Source organism: Orbicella faveolata, unplaced genomic scaffold (assembly GCF_042242905.1).
Source record: "Orbicella faveolata isolate gen_17 unplaced genomic scaffold, um_ofav_v1 contig_14, whole genome shotgun sequence".
NCBI classification, from domain to species: domain Eukaryota; kingdom Metazoa; phylum Cnidaria; class Anthozoa; order Scleractinia; family Merulinidae; genus Orbicella; species Orbicella faveolata.
The window spans coordinates 11,565,001-11,585,000 of NW_028301541.1; the positions used below are offsets into that span (position 1 = coordinate 11,565,001).

A 20,000-nucleotide genomic window follows, 5' to 3' on the forward strand; every position below is an offset into this window, starting at 1 on the left:
TTTGTTTTATTCAAAACGCAAATTTCATTTCACCGATAAAACAAGAACTAGTCCAACTAGTAATAGTTATCACTAAATCTGCCCCCGCTTTCCTTTATTTCTGCTGATTGAAAACAATAAGTATTGAACATTTTGTATGAACTAAAAACTTTATTTTTTTTTTTTGTAAACTATATCACTCGTACTGTTCCAGTAAGTTAGGCATCTTACCATGAATAAGGTCCAAACAATCAACTAAGTTAACTAAACCAACGCATTCTGTTTGACTCATTCTATCACACGATATTCTTTACATAATACTCTCACGAGAGCATTTACAGCAGAGCAGTTTACCATATCTCGTTTTAATAGAAAGGACGCAAAAAGTACTTTCTGGGGGAAAAAATAGGTTGCCTTCGTGGAAACTAATATTTCTTTTACAAAAATTTCACTCAGTAGAAATTTACAGGGGAAAAAAGGTTAAAAAATAATAGCAAAATAAAAAATTAAATCAAACTACTCTGTTGTTCCGAAACAAACCATTTGTCTTGATATACGAGCAAACGTATCTCGAAAGCAGAACGGAAGTCGAGTTTTTTTTTTTGCGAGACCTAAACAGAAGTATCGCGTTACAGTCGCCATATATGCAAATTGAGTCAAGCTTTTAGACCTCAACGAAAACGCTGCAAAACATTTACATTTATATTTGGATCCCTGCAAAGTCACCCAGCCCACACATGAGTTCTATGCCACGCAAGATTACTTAATACAACTAAGCGATCCGAATAAACGAGATACCAAAGGTAAAACTGGCGATCGGAAGAGTATTTAGCTATTTAGTTACAATTGAACCACACTGGCCTCGAATTTATAGTATACTACAGAATTTCTTACGACACGTTCCGAGTTGCTTTTCTCCCAAAATCCATCTTCAGGATCTTTGAAATCGTTTTCGCTGCTACATGCTGCTAGAAGATGGCGAAGCTCGAAGGTGACGAAACGCGAACTCGTAGATGAAAGACATTCAGATGCAGCTAGAAGATGGCGAAGCTCGACGGTGACGAAACGCGAACTCGTAGATGCAAGACCTTCAAATGCTGCTTGATGCTGCTAGAGGATGGCGAAGCTGGAAGGTGACAAAACGCGACCTCGTGGTTGCAAGTACCCGACACCACCGTGCGCGCTTGCTAAAATATTACCCGAGACCACTGTGCGTGCCTAGTTTCGTCAAATCGAGAATGCTTCACCCATTACAAACACATTTCTTACAATTTCAACAAATATTCTTGAGTGTATGTGTACACCCGGGGTATGCCAGGGTGCCTCCTCGGGTTTTGGCCTCTGGCCAAAACCCTGCGGGGGCAATTATCAAATAGTATGTCGAGTCACGGAAGAGTGCGTTCTTATTCTGTTGCCAGCTTTGGTGTTCACAATAAAACCACGTCAAACTAATACACAATGCTATCGAGTAACACAACTGAGGAGCGTTTCAACGAGAAGTACTGAAGGTAGAGATATTTACTTGACCGAAATTATATCCCAGTCACCTCATCGACTGATGAAATTAATTGGCGGTTTCAGTAGGTGCCGCGCAGTCTGCGGCAATAATAACGAAATTTCTCTTGTCACAAATTTTACTAGTTTTACATGTAACTAACGCGGGAAAGTTTCGGCTGAATATGAACTTTTGGCTCTTTCATAGAAGAGGAAACAAACAAGCTGAGGAGAAGCAATGTGTTTCCATTCTTTATCTAAACCGTGGCAAACACCTAATAGTTATAAAACAGCAGACGACATTTCTTGAATCGAGCTTGGAAAGATTCCAAAATATACGCAGTCACAGAGGCGTTCTTTGCACTAAAAAAAGGAGAACTGACGTTACCTGAAATATAGCTGCTAACCCCGGCCAAAACGAGAGTGTGGTATCACTCAAAAAATAAAACAGCGTACGTCTGAACTCGAGAACGGAATTTATCACACTAGCAATGCTAGAACGCCTGCGTCTTACATGTTATGTTAGTTCCACCACAAAGAAAAGTCCTCAACGTTCGTAACAGATCATTCTCGTCCTCAGAGGCCGCGCTCCTTTTGGTCAGCACCGAGAATCGCGACCTCTGGGATCAACCTCTGGGAAGGTCCAACACCGGAAGTCCGCAATTCACGGACTTCCCGTCACTCTGCGCATGCTCAGAGTCAAGTATGGCAAATCTGATTGGCTGAGAATACGAAACGATTACTCTGCGCAGAAAATTGGACCTTCCCAGAGGTCGCGATTCTTGGTGCTGACCAAAAGGAACGCGGCCTCTGGGGACGAGAATGCTAAGATATAGCCCCCTAAACCATCCCAATAGTGTATTCTGCACTAAAAAGAACGTGACTTCGATAACAAATTTCGACAATCAAAGCCGAGCCGTGATGAATGTCAGCCACATCGTTTAGAGCTGATCCCGAACCGATGTCAAAGATTATAACGTTATCCCGGGACTCGCAAATGTGCTTCCAAGAGCAAGAGAAGATCGAGACACTCACCTTGATCTTCTCTTGCCTAGAGCTGGTGGCCATGGCTGTAGAATCTAGCACTCTCTTTTATTTTGGTTTCATTAGCGTTCCTTTGGGAATTCGTTTTGTGTTTCTTTCCTGTGCGTTTAGTATAATTTGCATTTTATATTTAATATTCTAGTTTTTTTAGTTTTCGCGCGCGCTGCAGTTTTTAGTTTCACCGTTGATCTCAAGGAGAATACATCCAGTGTAATAAACCTACATAGAGTTGCTCTTTCGCGGCCGGCAGCGCCAGTACAATTTAAGTTTTGAGTTATTTTGTTTATTATGTTTCCCTTGTCGCTTTTCAGCGGTATATTTCTACATTTTGTAAGTTTGTATTTTTCGTTGTTTCTTTAAGTTCAAACCTCTTCTCGTTTGGGTGTTTGGAATCAGTTGTTCTGTGTGGCCAGGAAGGATTCGCCTTTTGGCAGTAACAATGGTGTTGTTTGATTTCCCCAGCCCTCATGTATATCTTTACGGAACCGCGTGCTTCCATCTGAAAGTCACAAGTAAGTGTTTCAAATTGTTGTATGTGTTCTTAAGCTCCGGTAAAATATACAAGGACCTTACATTGTTGAATGTTAATCCTGCAAAATTAAATATTGACGCCGAAGAAGACTATCTGGCTAAAGTTTAGTTAGTGTAGACGGCATGCGCAGGAGCAAGAAATGTCCACTGTTCATACAAACATCATAGTGACGTTATTCAAGTATCAGCAAGTCAATAGCTTATAATGAAATGATTTCTCGTGCTTTTTTTCCTCTCCTTTTCTTTCGACAGAAGTAAAGCATGTTTTAAAGAAAACTGCATTGAACGAGGTTCAAATTATTATACACCAAATATCACAAAGTAAGTAAGTAAGAGTAAAACCGATAAAGTAAAGCGTCTATTTATACACGATAACAATATAACAGCAGCGCCGATGTGGTCGTGTGTACAAATTAAAAACCTATCTAAGAGACTATCTAAAAGATATTTACAACGAAGAGAACTATATGACTACAGAAATAATATGATAAATTATTAGGGAAATCTAAAACAAGGTTTAAAAGCTAGGTCCGTATTTAAAAACTGTAAACTTCACATGGCATTTTCCTAATTGTTTTCTTTTTTTAAAGCGTCAAGTGAGTCATTATTTCTAACTTCATTGTCAAGCTTGTTCAAACTTTGGCCCTAGCGTAGGCGGTGGACTTCTTTATTGTATTGGTCTTGGTGCACGGAATATTAAAACAGAGTTTTCGCCTGAGAATGTAACTCGTCTCACGTTTAGATAACGACAAATCAAAGATAACAACAAATAAAGACAATTTAGCTGTAATGATTGACCGACAAAGACTAGCCAGATGTTTGCATAGGAGAAGTTACGGCAATCGTTCGTTGATATACTTTTTGTTAATTGTGGTTTTCAGCTGTACTGTCATTGTCAAACCCTGGACGTATATTTCGCAATTCTTTCTTTTCTTAACAAACAAACCTCAGTGGACTTGTTTTTCCTTCCTATCTATTCAGTAAAATAAAGGATAATTGGAACTATGTTTTTAGTTCTTTTACCAGATTCAACAAAGATTACAAGGTGAACAAATCAACAAAACTAAGTGGGTGGACAGTTGTTAAGCTTACTTAGTGATAGATAGATAAAGGGCAGTTTCTTTAGTTATTCAAATTTCAGTTGTCAACCTTAAGCTTGAGGTGGGACGAATCGTTAATTGATATAGCCAGTATACTTTTGTTAAGCTACAATTGACGCGCATTTAATGTGTTTTGCGATATTAGGTTTATATTTTGGTTCTTTAATTTAAAAACCACTACAGTAAAAAGAAACCCGCACTCTATTCAGGCGCGCTAGGTCGAAAATGGACGCACAGAGTACATTTTCGCCTCTGCGAAATAATTCCAGCAACGGAGTGTCAACACCAGCTTCAGACGATCACAGTCTTCAAGCTGAAGCAAGGGAGGCCGGGATCTTTGGATTAACAGCAGTTCTGTCGTTTTTGTTGAACTCACTGTTCTGTGTGATCATGATGAAGAAACCTGCTATGTTGAAAAGACCACACAACATTCTTCTGTTCTCTTTGGCCATCACAGATCTACTAACAGGTTTGTAGCTTTATAAAAAACGAATTTAACAGTCCCGAAGTTTAAACTGAAACAAGTCAGTTCATCTAGATCACGTCATATTAGAATATTCTACTATAAAATACAAATCAAGTTCAGCCCTGTGTAGAAAAACACATCAATAAAACACCAAAATTGTTCATTTGTGAGGAGAATGAATGGTCAACTCTGCACAAAATTCTTATAAATTGTGCAATTTTCTGACTTTATGGTGCCGTAGATTTTGACTATTTCGTTTAAATATATAAAGCGTGTATGTCAAGGCTCAGTTCATAAATGTCAAAAAAGGAACTCATCCAACGTCAAAATCTACAGCATTTGTAAATATCTAAAATGAAGTTAAAGTTTTAGCTCGTTAGCACCTAAGGGTAGGCGGTTGATTGTGATAATGATGTCAAAAAGTGACAAGAAATAAAAGCTATCTTTTGATGAACAATTTTCGATTGAACAATTGACAAATTATCAAATTTTTCAAATTTGCTCAGGGATATTTGTAAGAAAGTTTGCTACATTAAGATGTTCGTCACAAGAAGTAGGATTTATTCGGGTCATGTTCCGGAATAGGAATAAATAGAATAATATCCGACAAAGCATCAACTGCGTCCACTGGCACTTGAAGAGCTTGTTTTGCGTAATCGATCAGTGAAACAGTTATGTAGGCCGCAAGAAGCTCTAGCCTTGGTAAGGTGACCTTGCAGGTGCCCCCCTCAACTCGGCCACAACTAAGTTGGAGATTATGTTGCCATCTTCATTTTCATCACAGAGGAACGCTGCTGACCCATAGGCTCTTTGGCCGGCGTCTCCGAATCCAGGGAGGTCCACTGTGTTAACAGATGACAAACCAGATGTGAAGGAGCAACTTTGGTATCATCCGAAATGGAGTCCGCAAAGCCATTGGATCAAAAACTCTCGAATGTAGGCTAATCAAGCTCCTCTTAGTCGTCCAGAGAGTATTAGCATGTTTCTGTACCTGGGACAGTTACAGAAAAGGTGAAGGATTGTCTCCAAATGTCACTCAAGTGATGCAAAAAACATCTGGAACACGATTACTTTCCAGATTTCTCCACAAACATCTGTGAATGTTCTGGTCTTGACGTTTCAATTTAATTTGAAGAAACAATTTCTTGATATCCGCCGTGGGACCGATCGGATGACACCGAATCTGATCAGAACGCTCCCGAGATCTGGTTGTAATTTGGGCCCTTTTAGGAGACACGAATTTAGAGAGACTAAACAACCCGACCCTTAATGGTGGCTCTGTCTTCCTGGAATTTTATTATTATCATTATTATTATTATTATTATTATTATTGTTGTTGTTGTTGTTGTTGTTAACACACAACAAAGTACAACACTGCTGAAACTACTTACAATTCAAAGTTCTAGGTACAAAAATAAGGCTAATACACTACTCAATAGTACATTGCTTACAATCCTTTCTTTTCTTTTTCACCTATTTAAAGTACAGACAAAGAAATGATTTATACAAAGTATCGCACACGCACACTACTAGCACACAAAAAAAACTAACGCTAATTTCAGAATTACATTTATATCGCTGAAGCCTTAAGGATACACTACACAAAAAAATATTTATATATGGAAAAACTACAAAGAACTCAAAAAAATAAAGAAATATGACACCTATGTCTACCCGGAATACTGCATGGTGGGGAAGGTATCTTATCTTGTCTGCATTTTGATCTTCTTCTTCTATAGCTTGGGCATGGCCATCATCAATGTAATGTTTTAAGCTTGACAATACATTCTCGCCTTCTCTGGATTTTTGCCAGACGTCTTTCAGTGGAAAGAAGTCCGGCTCTAAATCCTCTATTACGCCTGCTGATAGTTATCAAAGAGAGGCGAGTGGTCTTTTTTCCATGGGATACCAACTTCATATCTATCACCATTGAAGTGACAAGAGCTGTTAAATTGCTGAGGTGCATCCTCTTGCTCAACTGCGGCGTCGACAAAACCAGGATCGGACCGGACCGGACCGGATCACGGATCGGATCACGGATCGGATCAAGGAAAAAAATCCAAAATTTTGTTGAGCAAATTGCACTAGAGTGACTACTGTGAGCAGAACGTTTTATTTAATTCAGGTGTGATATTCCTTTATTCTTTTATAATGTCAAGCCAACTGGGAGCTGTTACAGATCAATTTTTTCAGGCTGTTGGGTTTTGATTGCGATGATCAATCATGTCTTCATATCTTTCTCCGCAGTTCAGATAAATGATATTTCGTGTAATCATGATCACTCGCATCAAAGGTAAACTGTCATAAAACGAGTCAGTATGGTAATAATAGGACGAACGTATGAATAGAAACACAAAAACTAAAAACACTAAAAAATTAAACACCTGATGATTTCAAACAATTTCCGTTTTTGAGACAAGTCTATACTTTTACAAGATGTGAGTTTGGAATACGATATTTCGCACTGGAATAAAACGAAACAAACCATTTGTATTTCAAGGAAATATAGCTGTTTTTCAAAAAATTCTAGGAATAACATCGATAATGTGAACGATGACGCAACCCGAGAATAAACAACATTTTAGGAGTTACGTCACGATTTTAAGAGTTATTTTTAGGGTTGTAAAGAGCTGCCTTTAAATAGAATAAAACCTTAAAATGATCGTGTTCTAGGATAGAAAACACTTAAGAGGCAAGAACAAATCAAAACGGAATGAGGATCGTTAAGGATGGCAAAGATTAACGGGGATTGCAAATGACGAACTAGAAAAACTAGGCTAGTTTTTTCAAGATGTGCAAATCGTGACGAAGCTCCTTCGAAGCAAGTCATGTCCTTAAGCTTTCGTACGTAAGTTTTCTCATTAACTGTATTGTGTGTAACGCCAACTGTAACGCTCACATCTGACACGAAAATGTAGCCGAGAATTAGCCACTGAAAACAATTTCAAAAACGAGAATGGGAGGTTCACGCAAGCTTCGAGCCAACTAACGTTCAAATATAACTACATCTGCCTGTTCATTACAATTTAAATTCGTCGTAAATTAGGCGTTTATGTGGCTTTTTAAATGACCTCTTGTCATTCTCTCTAATTAACATGTCATTGCGTCAAATTCGGGATTCTTATTTTCATTTAACATATTTTAGTTGTCCACTTTTATTTTTTATTTATTATTATCTTATAAACGGTTTGATTTTTGTTTTTGATTTTTTTTTCTTTAAAACTTTGTTTTTTTTTCTGTGATCCGATCCGTGATCCGATCCGTGATCCGATCCGGTCCGATCCAGGTTTTGTCGACGCCGTGCTCAACTGTAAAGTGAACATTCTGAGGGTCTATCACTCCAATGGCGTCAAGTTTCCAGAAACGTTTAAGCTGATCGTCCGAGTCTTCTATTTGTGTCACTGTCAACATAGCTATTGTCTCTTCGCGTTTCCGAGACCACACATTCCTTGTCCTCAAAAATCAATTTTACACAGGCAGTTGGCAAAAAATTATGTTTGTTTGTTTGCAGACACAAATCCAAACAGAGTCTGGGCTCTGTCTGGGTTTTTGTCTACGAACGAGCAGAATTTGAACATCAGGGTTAAGACCAAGCGACTCGACTCGTAACGTGTCGTCCAAGAGTCTTAACGATTTCCCATTAGCCTTTTCAGGGACATACATATTCGAAATAGACTTCACCAGTTCATTTACAAGGGAGCGTTTCCGTCCAAAAATTCGCTTTATAGATCTTACAAAGCCTAATATATTCACTCGAAGGTGGACTCCTGCCTTTGTCCGCAATGAAATTCTCTACTTTTTTTGGAAATCTGCAAAATGTGTGAATGGAAATTATCCCACCCTTATAAGGAGTTCCTCTGTTAAAGACCCTTCTTTGACGTTAGCCAAAACTTTTCCCACGGAATGTAAAAGTCAGATTCATTTTCATTCGGTTTCTTCAATCGAGTCTCACTTTCAGGGAGCAGCATTCGCATCCATTAACTTCTCCAACTCGCTGCACACACCTTTTGCATTTTTCTCCTTGACCGCAAGAAAAATCGAATCATTGAAGTATCGATCATGGTTTTACTTTAATTTTTGAAAGACCGAATCACTTTTTCCGTGGACTCCTTGATGGATTCTGTTAAAGATTCACGAAACTTTGCTAGCGACTCTTCAGTACATGTTCCCACTTGGCTAAACACAAATTCTGATTTATTGATCCTCTGTTCAACATTAGTTGTGCTGTATTCCACACGTCGTTCTTTGAGATAAGCTTTCCTTCCGTCTTGAGATACTCCACATGTGGAGAAGAAAGCATACTAAGCATGTTTACTAGCTTTTTGGAACCAGGGCAATTTCTTCCGTGTAGACATGTTCATTCTCCGCTACTTCGTTGAGCGACCGAAAATACAGCTAATCACGTTCTGCTACAAATGTATGAGCCCACTAGAAAAGACGAACACGCCACTCCATTTTCACACTGACCTTTTCTACTTCTGTTGGTTTTCTATCGAGCAAAATTTCTACTCCGACTTTAAAGCTCTTCTTCGACCGACTCTTTGAACTCTACTACATTCACAACTTAAGTCTTCTGGAACGTCTGCATGTACGCCCCTGTTGTGAGATGTACGACACGTCGCCATGTACAATAGTCATAGCTTGTTAATAGCAAAAGTGAGTGTCAAAAGGACTAGCATAAGGGCGAGGCTTCAAAGGAAATAACGTTTCGATTGAAGAGATCGTTTCGAAAACACCACTTATTTGGTTGACAACTGCGTCTTTTCGCTTCCAGATGTATGTTCGAATGAGATTAAATTTCGATAAACATTTCAAAATAAAAATGAGCGATAGTAATTTTACACAACGTTTCGATGTCGTCATGACATCATTATCAAGTGACAAGAAAATAACGGTTCAACAGTGTTATATATGCGGTGAGAGGTGTGATTGTTCACTAACATATTTGTTTAAACATCCGCGCGAAACTATTTGTTTAAGGTCATTCCTCACATTTGCATTGCGCATCCTTACTACGCATAATTTATGGCGTCATTAGCGCGCGCTTGTGCACGCGCATATTGAAAACATGACGGATTTGCCTTGATATTGAGTTCTGTCAGTTGAAAAATGGCTCTAGCTCACCAACGAGCATGGGCACCCCAATTTTTTTTCCAATCGTTGTAATCAACTAATCATAAGCTTTGCGTGAGAAAAGACTGATCTAATTTCTATTGCTGAAAATTGAATAAATAAGAAAAATAGCAAATACACTGAGGTATTTTCTATTTTACAGTCGGTAACCACGTCAAGAAATTTGGTTCAAATTTTTAATCAAGGATTTAGCTTTCTGTCTGAATCAAACTTAAACGTTTATTTGTGGTCCGACACAATGTATTGACTGTAGTTTAATGCGCGTTCTTATGAGTCCGGGCTTACAAAGATGTTACAATTACTGGGAATGTGTTCTTATAATAAGCATTAAATAATGCAAAAATGGGACATTTCAATGCCTCACTGCTCTTTAATGAACATGGGCACCCCCCTTTTTTATTTCAAAATTGAAGTTATCATATGACAAATATTCAGTGGACAAAGTTTGAACAAAAATCTATTGTCACTTTTATTTCAGAGGAATTACCTTAAACAAATATGTAAATGAACAATCACACCTCTCACCTCATATATAACACTGTTGAACCGTTATTTTCTTGTCACTTGATAATGATGTCATGACGACATCGAAACGTTGTGTAAAATTTCTATCGCTCATTTTTATTTTGAGATGTATGTTGTAAATATATTTTGAGTTAGGAATAATCGTTTTGATGACTCGAGGAGATAATAACTCTTCTAGAACATATTCCTCCGGAGTGAGGTCAATCAAATTAGCTTTCTTCGTAATTCCTTTTCCTGAAAATATTACAGCTGTACTAATTTTTGCAATAATCTCCAAGAATAATAACGCAATGTTTTTGCTGTCAACAGGTATCTTCATTCCTCTTACTCCCGGCTTTGTTATCAGCATCGACTCGTTTCCAGTTCAGCGCAGTTTAGCCGGCGAACTCTTCTGTCGTGTCCTTAGTAGCAAGCACGCTCTGTTCACATTGGGAAAAGTCTCCATTTTGAAGGTCACGTGCCTGGCTATTGATAGGTGGTACTGTATTTTTCGACCCATTATGTACAAGCGTTACTTCACCCGAAAGAGAATCTTTTTTTACATCCTGGCCATTTGGGTTTCGACTTGTCTTCTACAGATACATAAATTTTTGGAGTGGAAATTGTCAGGAAGCAAATGTTCCAAAGTTAAAGCGCCGTATGGAGAAAAGGGAACTCAAGCCATGATAGTTATGTACAGTCTGATTGGGTTTTATTTTCTATGTTTGATTACTTGGACGTCGTTTGCCCATATCACACTGCTGTTCAAGACATCGCCAATGGCAAGATGCTACGGTGAACGACAGAGAGCGCAGCAGAGAGCGTTACTGCGCATGTGCACAGTGACCTCAATAACTCTGACATTGTGTTGGCTTCCAGCTCAAACCATTTACGTTCTTTCTCCTTTTGGCGTTACACAGATTGGTAGTACATTACAACGTGCAGGAGTAATTCTTGCTATGTTTAACTCGTGTGTCAATCCTTTGATTTACTGGATGACCAATTGAGAGTACAAGGCGGAACTTTTTAAGCTCTTCATTTTTGCCAAAACAGTAGAGTCCTTCAGGAAAGGAGGTTATACATTGGAAAATCAAAAGTGTTCAAGAGGGGTTTTACCGAGTCAAGTCAAAAATGACACATTAAGCCTGGAAACAATGAAATGTTTTGATTAGTCTATGGTTATTCGTTGTTGCACTGTATATATCGATGCATCAGAACAACAAAGTTTGTTTGACCGCCAGAGGTGTATTGTCTATATTCTGTTCAATCTCAAACATCAAAATGTGCAGATACTTAAGTTGGCATAAGTAAATAAACCACCATTAATCGTCAGCTTTACCAATTGAACTTGGTACAGCCGTTAATATACTTTTATCAACGTTTACGTTACATTTGGAACGTTCTCACGTAGGAGCCGTGGACAGTTCCCTCGAAAACGTTGTACACTGTATCCTATTGGAAGGTTTCTTTTCATCAAACTCCATATTGGGAAGTCAACAACCAACTCTCCGAGATGATATTTTGAACTTCACGGACGGTGATCTGTTTTGAAAGAAGGAAGTAGAGCTGAGATATAAAACCAAGTGACTTTGAGAGAGGTGAAGGCTATTACTTCTAACGACCGCCAGTGATGTAGAAGTGCTTAGAAGTGTAAAGTACGTGTTGTGTTATTGGAATGTACATGTAACAGGGTAAAATATGGAAGAAACATCTCCGCTTCAGTTATGATTTAAGTGTGTCGCAAGGGAAACGTTTTTAACATCATGGTGAGTTCTGTCCTGTGAACTAAAAAAAAAATTAACAACAATTTTGCGATAGCAACGAGGGTGGGTGGTAGCGACACACCCTGGACAGGTAATTAGGTGGTTAGCGGACATACTCTGCAAACTAAGTCGGGCGGGTAGCGGGCTCAAACACAAAAGCACAAACACAAACTGGGGCGGTTAGCGGACATAAACCCCAAGCAGAAACTTGGGTGGTTGGCTGATACACCCAGAGATAATGAATGAGGGCAGAAACCCTTGGGCGGTTAGCGGAAACACCCAGTGAATGAATTGGGCTGATAGCGACCTCACCTAGAGAACGAAGCCCCCCACCACCACCCCCCGACCTAGCTGCTTGAAGGTAGCTAAAAATAAGGTGGGGTAAGGGACCCATCCAGCCTGACGCAGGCGATAGCTAAGTGGGAGGTGTGCACCTGAATTAAGCCCCAAATGCCGCCAGGTACTTAGTGACTAATAATACAACTTAATACAACTTTAGCATGGTCTACATTGTCCTGTGCTTGGATACCAAGCTTGTAGTGGGGTACTATGGGTGGAGCCTAGCTGGGCAGGGACTGCCTGGAGTATTAAAGCAGGTGTCCTGACGCATTTAGGTGTAGCAATCGCTGGACCAATGACCAAGGTTTTGGATAAGCCAGGGGGTGCAAGCTGGCCTCTGCGGTAGTAGTTTCAGCCCCGATACAGAAACTGTGGTATGCATAGGACTCTGTGGTGAAACCCGAGCGTTAGAGCTGGAGGCGCAAAATTGAGGTTACTTTGTCCCTGGGGAGAAATTGTCCTGTTGAGAAGAAATAAAGGGGGTTGGGGTTGCCTGGAAGCTGGTGAGCCAGGTAACGCCGCATTGCCCGTACTGCACAGACCGACCGGCCAGACGGGGCGGACGTGATGGAACAGCTCATCCGGAAGGGATCAGTTTTGGAGGATTTTTTTACTCCGAAATTAGTTACAATTTCTACATTTATTTTCACTTTGTAATTAACTACAATTTTTTACCCTCTATTGTATCCTTCTTATATCATATCCGCTAAAGGGTTCTGTTACTTGTACTGAAGAAGGATGAAGTTCAATAGATTCACGTAAAAAAAGTCGTCGTTATCATCTTGAATACGTTTTGTACTGAAGTAAATAACTTAATTGTTTATTGGAAAAGTAGGTTAACTTCGGTCGTAGTAGGAAAGACCATTTAACGGCAACATAAATTATCAATAAAGGATTTATTTACAAATCCCTCGCTTCAGAGTTTCATCTGGATAAAATAAAATAAAAAAAAGAGGCTTTAATTCCGTGACCAATTTCGACAATCTTTATCCCGGGACCCGCAAATGTTCTGCCAAGAGTTATGTTGAGTCCAACCCTCGGCAATCGTTCTTTATGTTAAGTCCGTTCCACTATATGTTCTTTGTATCCCAGAAAACTGCACGGGTGCTCGTCGTGGTGTTGTGTAAAAAAAAAAAACGTTTAGAGGACCATGTGCTCTAACTTGTGTCGCTTATCCCGGTGGTCTCATCGAATAGTAAGAATTAGATGTCGTATTCGTTTGAAGTTCAATGCGTTCCACAACACTAGCGTATTTTCGTGGATTTTTACAGCAGTTCGACCTTCGCAAGTCAACCTAACATGAGACGTCGCAAACATGGCGACTCGAAATAAATTTCTCTATCCCTGTCCTTTTTAAACGCCTGGCTAAACAAGGAAACGTTGTTGCAGAAGCATTATTTCTGGCTATGTTTCCGGGGTGGCTAAATTAGCGGGAAGCAAACAAAATGTTTTTCGGCCCCGGTGGCTTAACGAGGAAACATTGTATCGGAATACAAAGTGTCACGTGTGCACATAATAGTAAATTGACTTCCGAAGAAGTCGAGAAGACTTTTTGCATCTTTTCGCCGATTTTCTTTTGTAATCGTCCCTTGTAATCATGCCACATTTCTCTGACGTCTGTACATCGATTTGATAATAAACCACTTCCTTTGCGGAGGCAAATGTTTCCAAGTTTAGCCGCGCGGGAAACATATGTAGCGGAAACACATTATGCTGCGCGAAAACAAGATCATGTTTTTGCCTCGGGTCAAAAACATGTTTGCTCCCGGACACAAATTTTGCTTCCGAAACATGTGTTTCCCAGTTTAGCCACCATGAAAGAAATCAATTGACTAGTGGAGGAGGTAGAGGAGCCACAAGCATGTCATAGAAAAGGGAAAGCATGGAAGGAATCAAATTGGAAGGACGAGAAGATAGAGTTACTTATTACCTTGTATGAGGACAGAGCCTGTTTGTGGGATGTAGCTCATGAAGACTGCATGAATAGGGACAAAAATGAAGTGGCTTATTGTTAAATCATAGCTAATAGAGGGGAATGGTTTTTAAACGCGACAAAGTTCTTTGTTGTATGTTTTAGTTCGCTTTTTTGGCCTTGACCGAGCACAAAACACAGTAGTCGTTTACTTCTGACTGAGGAATTAACCAATGACAACGTTTTCGTTATTTAATTCATGCATAGTGTATCAGCGCAAAACAATAGATTGTGCACGGACGTGAACTTTCCAACATAAATCTTGGCATCTTTGTTTGCTCCTTTGATGTTTGCCGGGCTTTATAGCCATTCCCCTCCATTAACTATGGTCAAATCGATGTACAAACGTCAGGGAAATATGGGACGATTACAAAAGCAAATCGACGAGAAAATGCAAAAATTCTTCCCGACTTGCTCGAAAGTCACTTTATTAATTGCGCCTGCTTGACCCTTGACCCTCTTGTCCGAAACAGCACTTCCTCGCTTAGCCAACCGGGCCGTAAAATACTTTATTTGCTTCCAGCTAATTTAATTAGCCATCCCCGGAAACATAACAGGAGATAATGTTTCCGCAACAATGTTTCCTATTTTAGCCAGACCTTTACTGTCCCTCGGATACGCTAGTAGTGTATTCAAACGATATAATCTTTAAATTTTCCCCGCCCTCACGTATAACTGTGTATGTTTACAAAAGAATTGTGTATGTTTAACATGTTTCGTTTTCTGATATTTCTCTGAACCAATTGCTTGCATTCGAAAGTGAAAGTTAAATGTTTTAAATTGCCAGTAAAACATACAAGGACTTAACATTGTCAGTGGTCAGTTGAAATTAAATTTTAGCGCTGAAAGAGGTAATTAGCCTTGAGTTTACTTAGTTTAGACGGCAGACGCTAGTAATATCCACTATGTTTGTACAACATCCGGGTAAATGTTTCTTACGACAGACGAGGAAAGCCGGCATATTTGAAAGAAAACTGCCTTAAACGAAGTTCAAATGATTATACACCAAATTCTACAAAGGTAACAACAAATAAAGAACATTTAACTACACTGATTGACCGACAAGGACTAGCGACATGTTTGCATAGGATTTGTGACGGCAATCGTTTGTTGATATATTTTTTGTTAATTGTCGTTTTCAAACTTTTCAGCTGTCTCGCCATTGTCAAAAGTTTGACGTATTTCGCTGTGTAGTTTTTTTTTCCTCTGTTTTCCCAACAGAGTTTTACCAAAACAAACCTTGGCCACTTGTTTTTCCTTCCTATCTTTTTACTGAGTGAAATAAAGTGTAACTGGAAGTAAGTTTCTTTTAGTTATTTTTACCAGATTCAACAAAGATTTCAAGTAGAACTAACAAATCAACCTGACGAAGTCTCCGCCAGATATTAAGGAACCTCAGTGAGACGTGATCTTTGCAGATATAAACGGCAGTTTCTTTATTTATTCCTTACTAGCTTGAGGCAGGATGTATCATTTATTAACATAGCCAGTACACTTTTGTGAAGCCGTGATTGACGTACGTTTAATGTGTTTTGCGATATTAACGGTTTAAATTTCGTTACCTTAGTATAAATAACATTCAAGTAAGAAAAAAGGGCACTCTATTCGAAAATGTCAAAAATGGACGCACTGAATACGTTTTCACCTCGGCGAAATAATTCCAGCAACGGAGTGTCAACACCAGCTTTAGACGATCACAGCCTTCAAGCTGAGGCAAGGGAGGCCGGGATGTTTGGATTAATAGCAGTTCTGTCGTTTTTGTTGAACTCACTGTTCTGTGTGATTATGATGAAGAAACCTACCGCGTTGAAAAGACCACACAACATTCTTCTGTTCTCTTTGGCCATCACAGATCTACTAACAGGTTTGTAGCTTTATAAAAAACGAATTTAACAGTCCCGAAGTTTAAAACGATATGGATTCTGTTAAAATTAATTCAGCCTACAATAAACGTCAGTCAAGTTCAGCCAGATCACATCAACAAAAAAACACAAAAATTATCATTTGTGAGAAGAGCGAAGGGTCAGGGGCACCCAACGGATCGTTTCGGTAAATTATCTGTTCGGAAGGTCTTAAATCCCCTCTGATTTTCTCGAGAGAATTGGCCCCTCGAACTTTCGTGATATGAGAAATTTAATGTCTGTTGTTTTCGGACTGTTGAAAATGTCGTTTTGGGTACCGAAAAAAGGTCAGCTATCATTTTCGAAAAGGCGATAAGACCTAAGGTTTTCGGGAAATGGACAAAAAAGCCCTAATAAATTCGAGAATACTCAAGTTCCCCTAGAATATCCGAACAGATAAAATTTGTTTAGTACAACCTAAAATTAAGCTACAGAGCTTTAAAAGTACTCCAGATAGCCTGAAAACAGCGTCTAACAGCATTCGAGAGAAAACGGTCGTTGGGTGCCCCTGAAGGGTCAAAGCTACACAAAACTGTTATAATAAATCGTGCAATTGTGATGCACAATTTACAACTGGTGGTGGTGATGGTGATGGCGCATTTGACTTATACTGTTTCGTTTGAATATATTAGATATATAAGCAAACTTCCCCGACATTTTTATCAATGAAAACAACCCACCTTCTACTGCAATGAACAAAGAATTTCTCACCTAAACCGTGCGTGGTAACACAAACATAATAGACAGCGATGATAATTGGAATCTATTACTATACTGAAGAAGCTTACCATATCAAGCGTTCAGCACCACACTTAAACACGGGTTTAAAAGCCAGTAGGGAACTATTCCTATGCTCTTGATATATGTAGTATCGTCTTTATTTTGTATTTTCACGTGCTAATGCTAATGTACCATCTTGCAGTATTTAAATTTCTGCTACCTGTATGTCACCTCAGTCTGAAGATGATATAGAATTACCTTATTACATGAAATTTTCGCGACACGTTGATTTCGCGATTTTGAGGTTCGCATATTTCGCGACACCTTAATTTCGCGATTTTGCGAAAATTTTGCATTTTGACTCACTTTAATTTCGCGTTTTTGAGTGAGACACGCTATATTTCTTTGTCAATGTTATTTAAGATGCCCATGAATTTAATCAACAACGTCCAAGTAAACAGAAACGCAACTGATTATGTAAACAGTAACAAGAAAGATGTTCTCACAGTGTCTACAAGGCAATTGAAAGGTTTAAGCTTCTAGTGGAACAGCACTACAAGGAGCCAGTAAATGGACAGTTTGAGGATTGTACAAAAGAAGTGCTACCTGGAGTGGAGACGGAAAGCAGTAGTAATGAAGAGGACCAGAACATTACCACAGAATAGTTCAAAATGATTGTTATAAACGTGTGTAATGGTAATAAAGTCGCTTTTTTTATTGTTGACGTAATGTGAGTCACTTAATTTTCGCATCATGTTAATTTCGCGACATTTAATTTTCGCGTCACTTAAATTTCGCGATTTTTTTTTAAATCGCGAAATTCGCGAAATTAACGTGTCGCGAAAATTTCATGTAATAAGGTATATCGAAATATTACAAGTACACCAACGATTCCTTGCATTTGTTGCCTGTATTATAGACACAATGCATTTACTCGGTATCACATTTATTCTTTAATCAGCTCGATCGTGATTTCTAAGGAGTTATAAATAAACAATCCCGGGAAACAATATATACGAAAGCATTCACGGCACAGCCAAGACTATTTCACAAGCAGAATAATCGTTTTGACGACTAGTGAAAAGAATAGCTATTCTGGAATTTTGTGGAATATTTTCGTCCGGATTGACGTCAATCAGATTAGCTCTCTTGGTAATTCTTTTTCCTGAGAATGTTACAATTCTCAAAAATTTTATTTGTATTAACCTTTTGCAATAAACGCCGAGAATAATAACGCAATGTTTTTGTTGTCAACAGGTGTCTTCATTCCTCTTACTCCCGGCTATGTTATCAGCAACGACTCATTTCCAGTTCCTCGCGGTTTAGCCGGTGAACTCTTCTGTCGTGTCCTTGGTAGTAGGCATGCTCTGTTCACATTGGGAAAAGTCTCCATTTTTAAGATCACGTGTCTAGCTCTAGAAAGATGGTATTGTATTTTTCGACCCATTACGTACAAGCGCTATTTCACCCGAAAGAGGGTCTTTCTTTACATCCTGGCTATTTGGGTTTCCACTTGTCTTCTGCAGATCAACAAATTTTTTGGGTGGAAATTGTCAGGAACTAAATGTTCCAATGTTAAAGCGCCGTTCGGAGAAAAGGGAACTCAAGCTATGATAGTTATCTACAGTCTGATTGGGTTTTATTTTCCATGTTTGATTACTTGGGCTTCGTTTGCCCATATCACACTGCTGTTCAAGACATCGCCAATGGCAAGATGCTACGGTGAACGACAGAGAGCGCAGCAGAGAGCGTTACTGCGCATGTGCGTCGTGACGTCAATAACCTTGACATTGTGTTGGCTTCCAGGTCAAACCATTTACGTTCTTTCTCCTTTTGGCGTTACACAGATTGGTAGTACATTACAACGTGCAGGAGTAATTCTTGCTATGTTTAATTCGTGTGTCAATCCTTTGATTTACTGGATGACAAACAGCGAGTATAGGGTTGGTTTGTGTGAACTCTTCATGAATTCAAACATGAAATGTTTCAGGAAAAGGAGTTCTAAACAGTCTAAACGGGGGAGTGACTATGTATTCCAGAGTGCTTTTCCCAGATCTAATGAACTAAACTTTGAGGAGACTGCATTGTAAGATTTTAGCGTTTTCGTGTGGATTTTCAATTACATTTTTCATTCATCTCATCATCTGTCCTCATTGCGCCATGTGACGCATAAGGCCTTAAATTATGTAAGTCCCGGAAGAGAGGGGGGATTTTGGCTCAAAGAGCGCAAATCCGAATTGTGGTCCTCCTTCTGGCAACCAATGGTGGCGTTACATATCTTCGCTACACAGTGCTGACGAGTCCCAGTCAGGACGAAACAGCTGTCCACTGTTGCGATCCTACTTTATCAGTTCTTGCCATGTTGGTGTCTCGAAACGTCTTTCACCTAGTATCAGCCTTGCAGTCTATTGTTTTTCTTTACATTCTTTCTTTGGCTGATCAGATCTCTTGTACGTTGGCAGCGTTTATCGTATGCGGTCCCTTGCAGTTTGTGGTTTCGCAAATTTCATGTAGGTTTGGCCAAAAATCAACTTTTTTGACATAATTCTGTATTTTTTTTTCCAGTTGTGTTCATCATTTTCCTGAAATTCACCAATTTGTACATTTCATAAGCATTCTGGCTTGATTCTGTATTAATTTCCGTTATTTCTTGACTTTTTAAGAAAATAGCAAAATCCAAGATGGCGAATCCAAGATTGCGGGTCAAATGACGTCATTTGACGTCATATGACGTCAAAACCAACAGATATGGTATCATTTTGTAGAGCAAGCTTAGGGCTATCTAATCAGTGTAAATTCATTTCGCTGTGCCTTAACAGAGCGAAAACCCAAGGAGAGGGTTCCATCCAAGCCCCCCTTCCCTCCCTCCTTGTACCATGATGGCGGTATGACTCGAGGGTTAATAAATTCTTCTAGCCCTGATTATCAGGACGAAACGCCAAATATTTCAGTTAAAGGTAATGTTAAGCTTAATGCAGCTTTTTGAAAGCATGTAGGTGCTTCTCGCTTTATTCGCGATACTATTTCAGATCTAATAATCGCTCAGCCATCCAG

General features: G+C 39.2%; 1 protein-coding gene and 1 pseudogene across 1 annotated transcript; both read left to right on the plus strand.

Annotated features, from left to right (window-relative positions):
• Positions 1-9,880: 9,880 nt before the first annotated feature.
• LOC149114004 (allatostatin-A receptor-like) lies at positions 9,881-12,347 on the plus strand (annotated as a pseudogene).
• Positions 12,348-15,836: 3,489 nt separating this feature from the next.
• Positions 15,837-19,125, plus strand: LOC110069308 (allatostatin-A receptor-like). Its single transcript, XM_020776825.2, has 2 exons — positions 15,837-16,189; positions 18,204-19,125. The coding sequence occupies exons 1-2, from the start codon at positions 15,937-15,939 to the stop codon at positions 19,034-19,036; spliced, it is 1,086 nt and encodes a 361-aa protein (XP_020632484.2). The 5' UTR covers positions 15,837-15,936; the 3' UTR covers positions 19,037-19,125.
• The last annotated feature ends 875 nt before the right edge of the window (positions 19,126-20,000 follow it).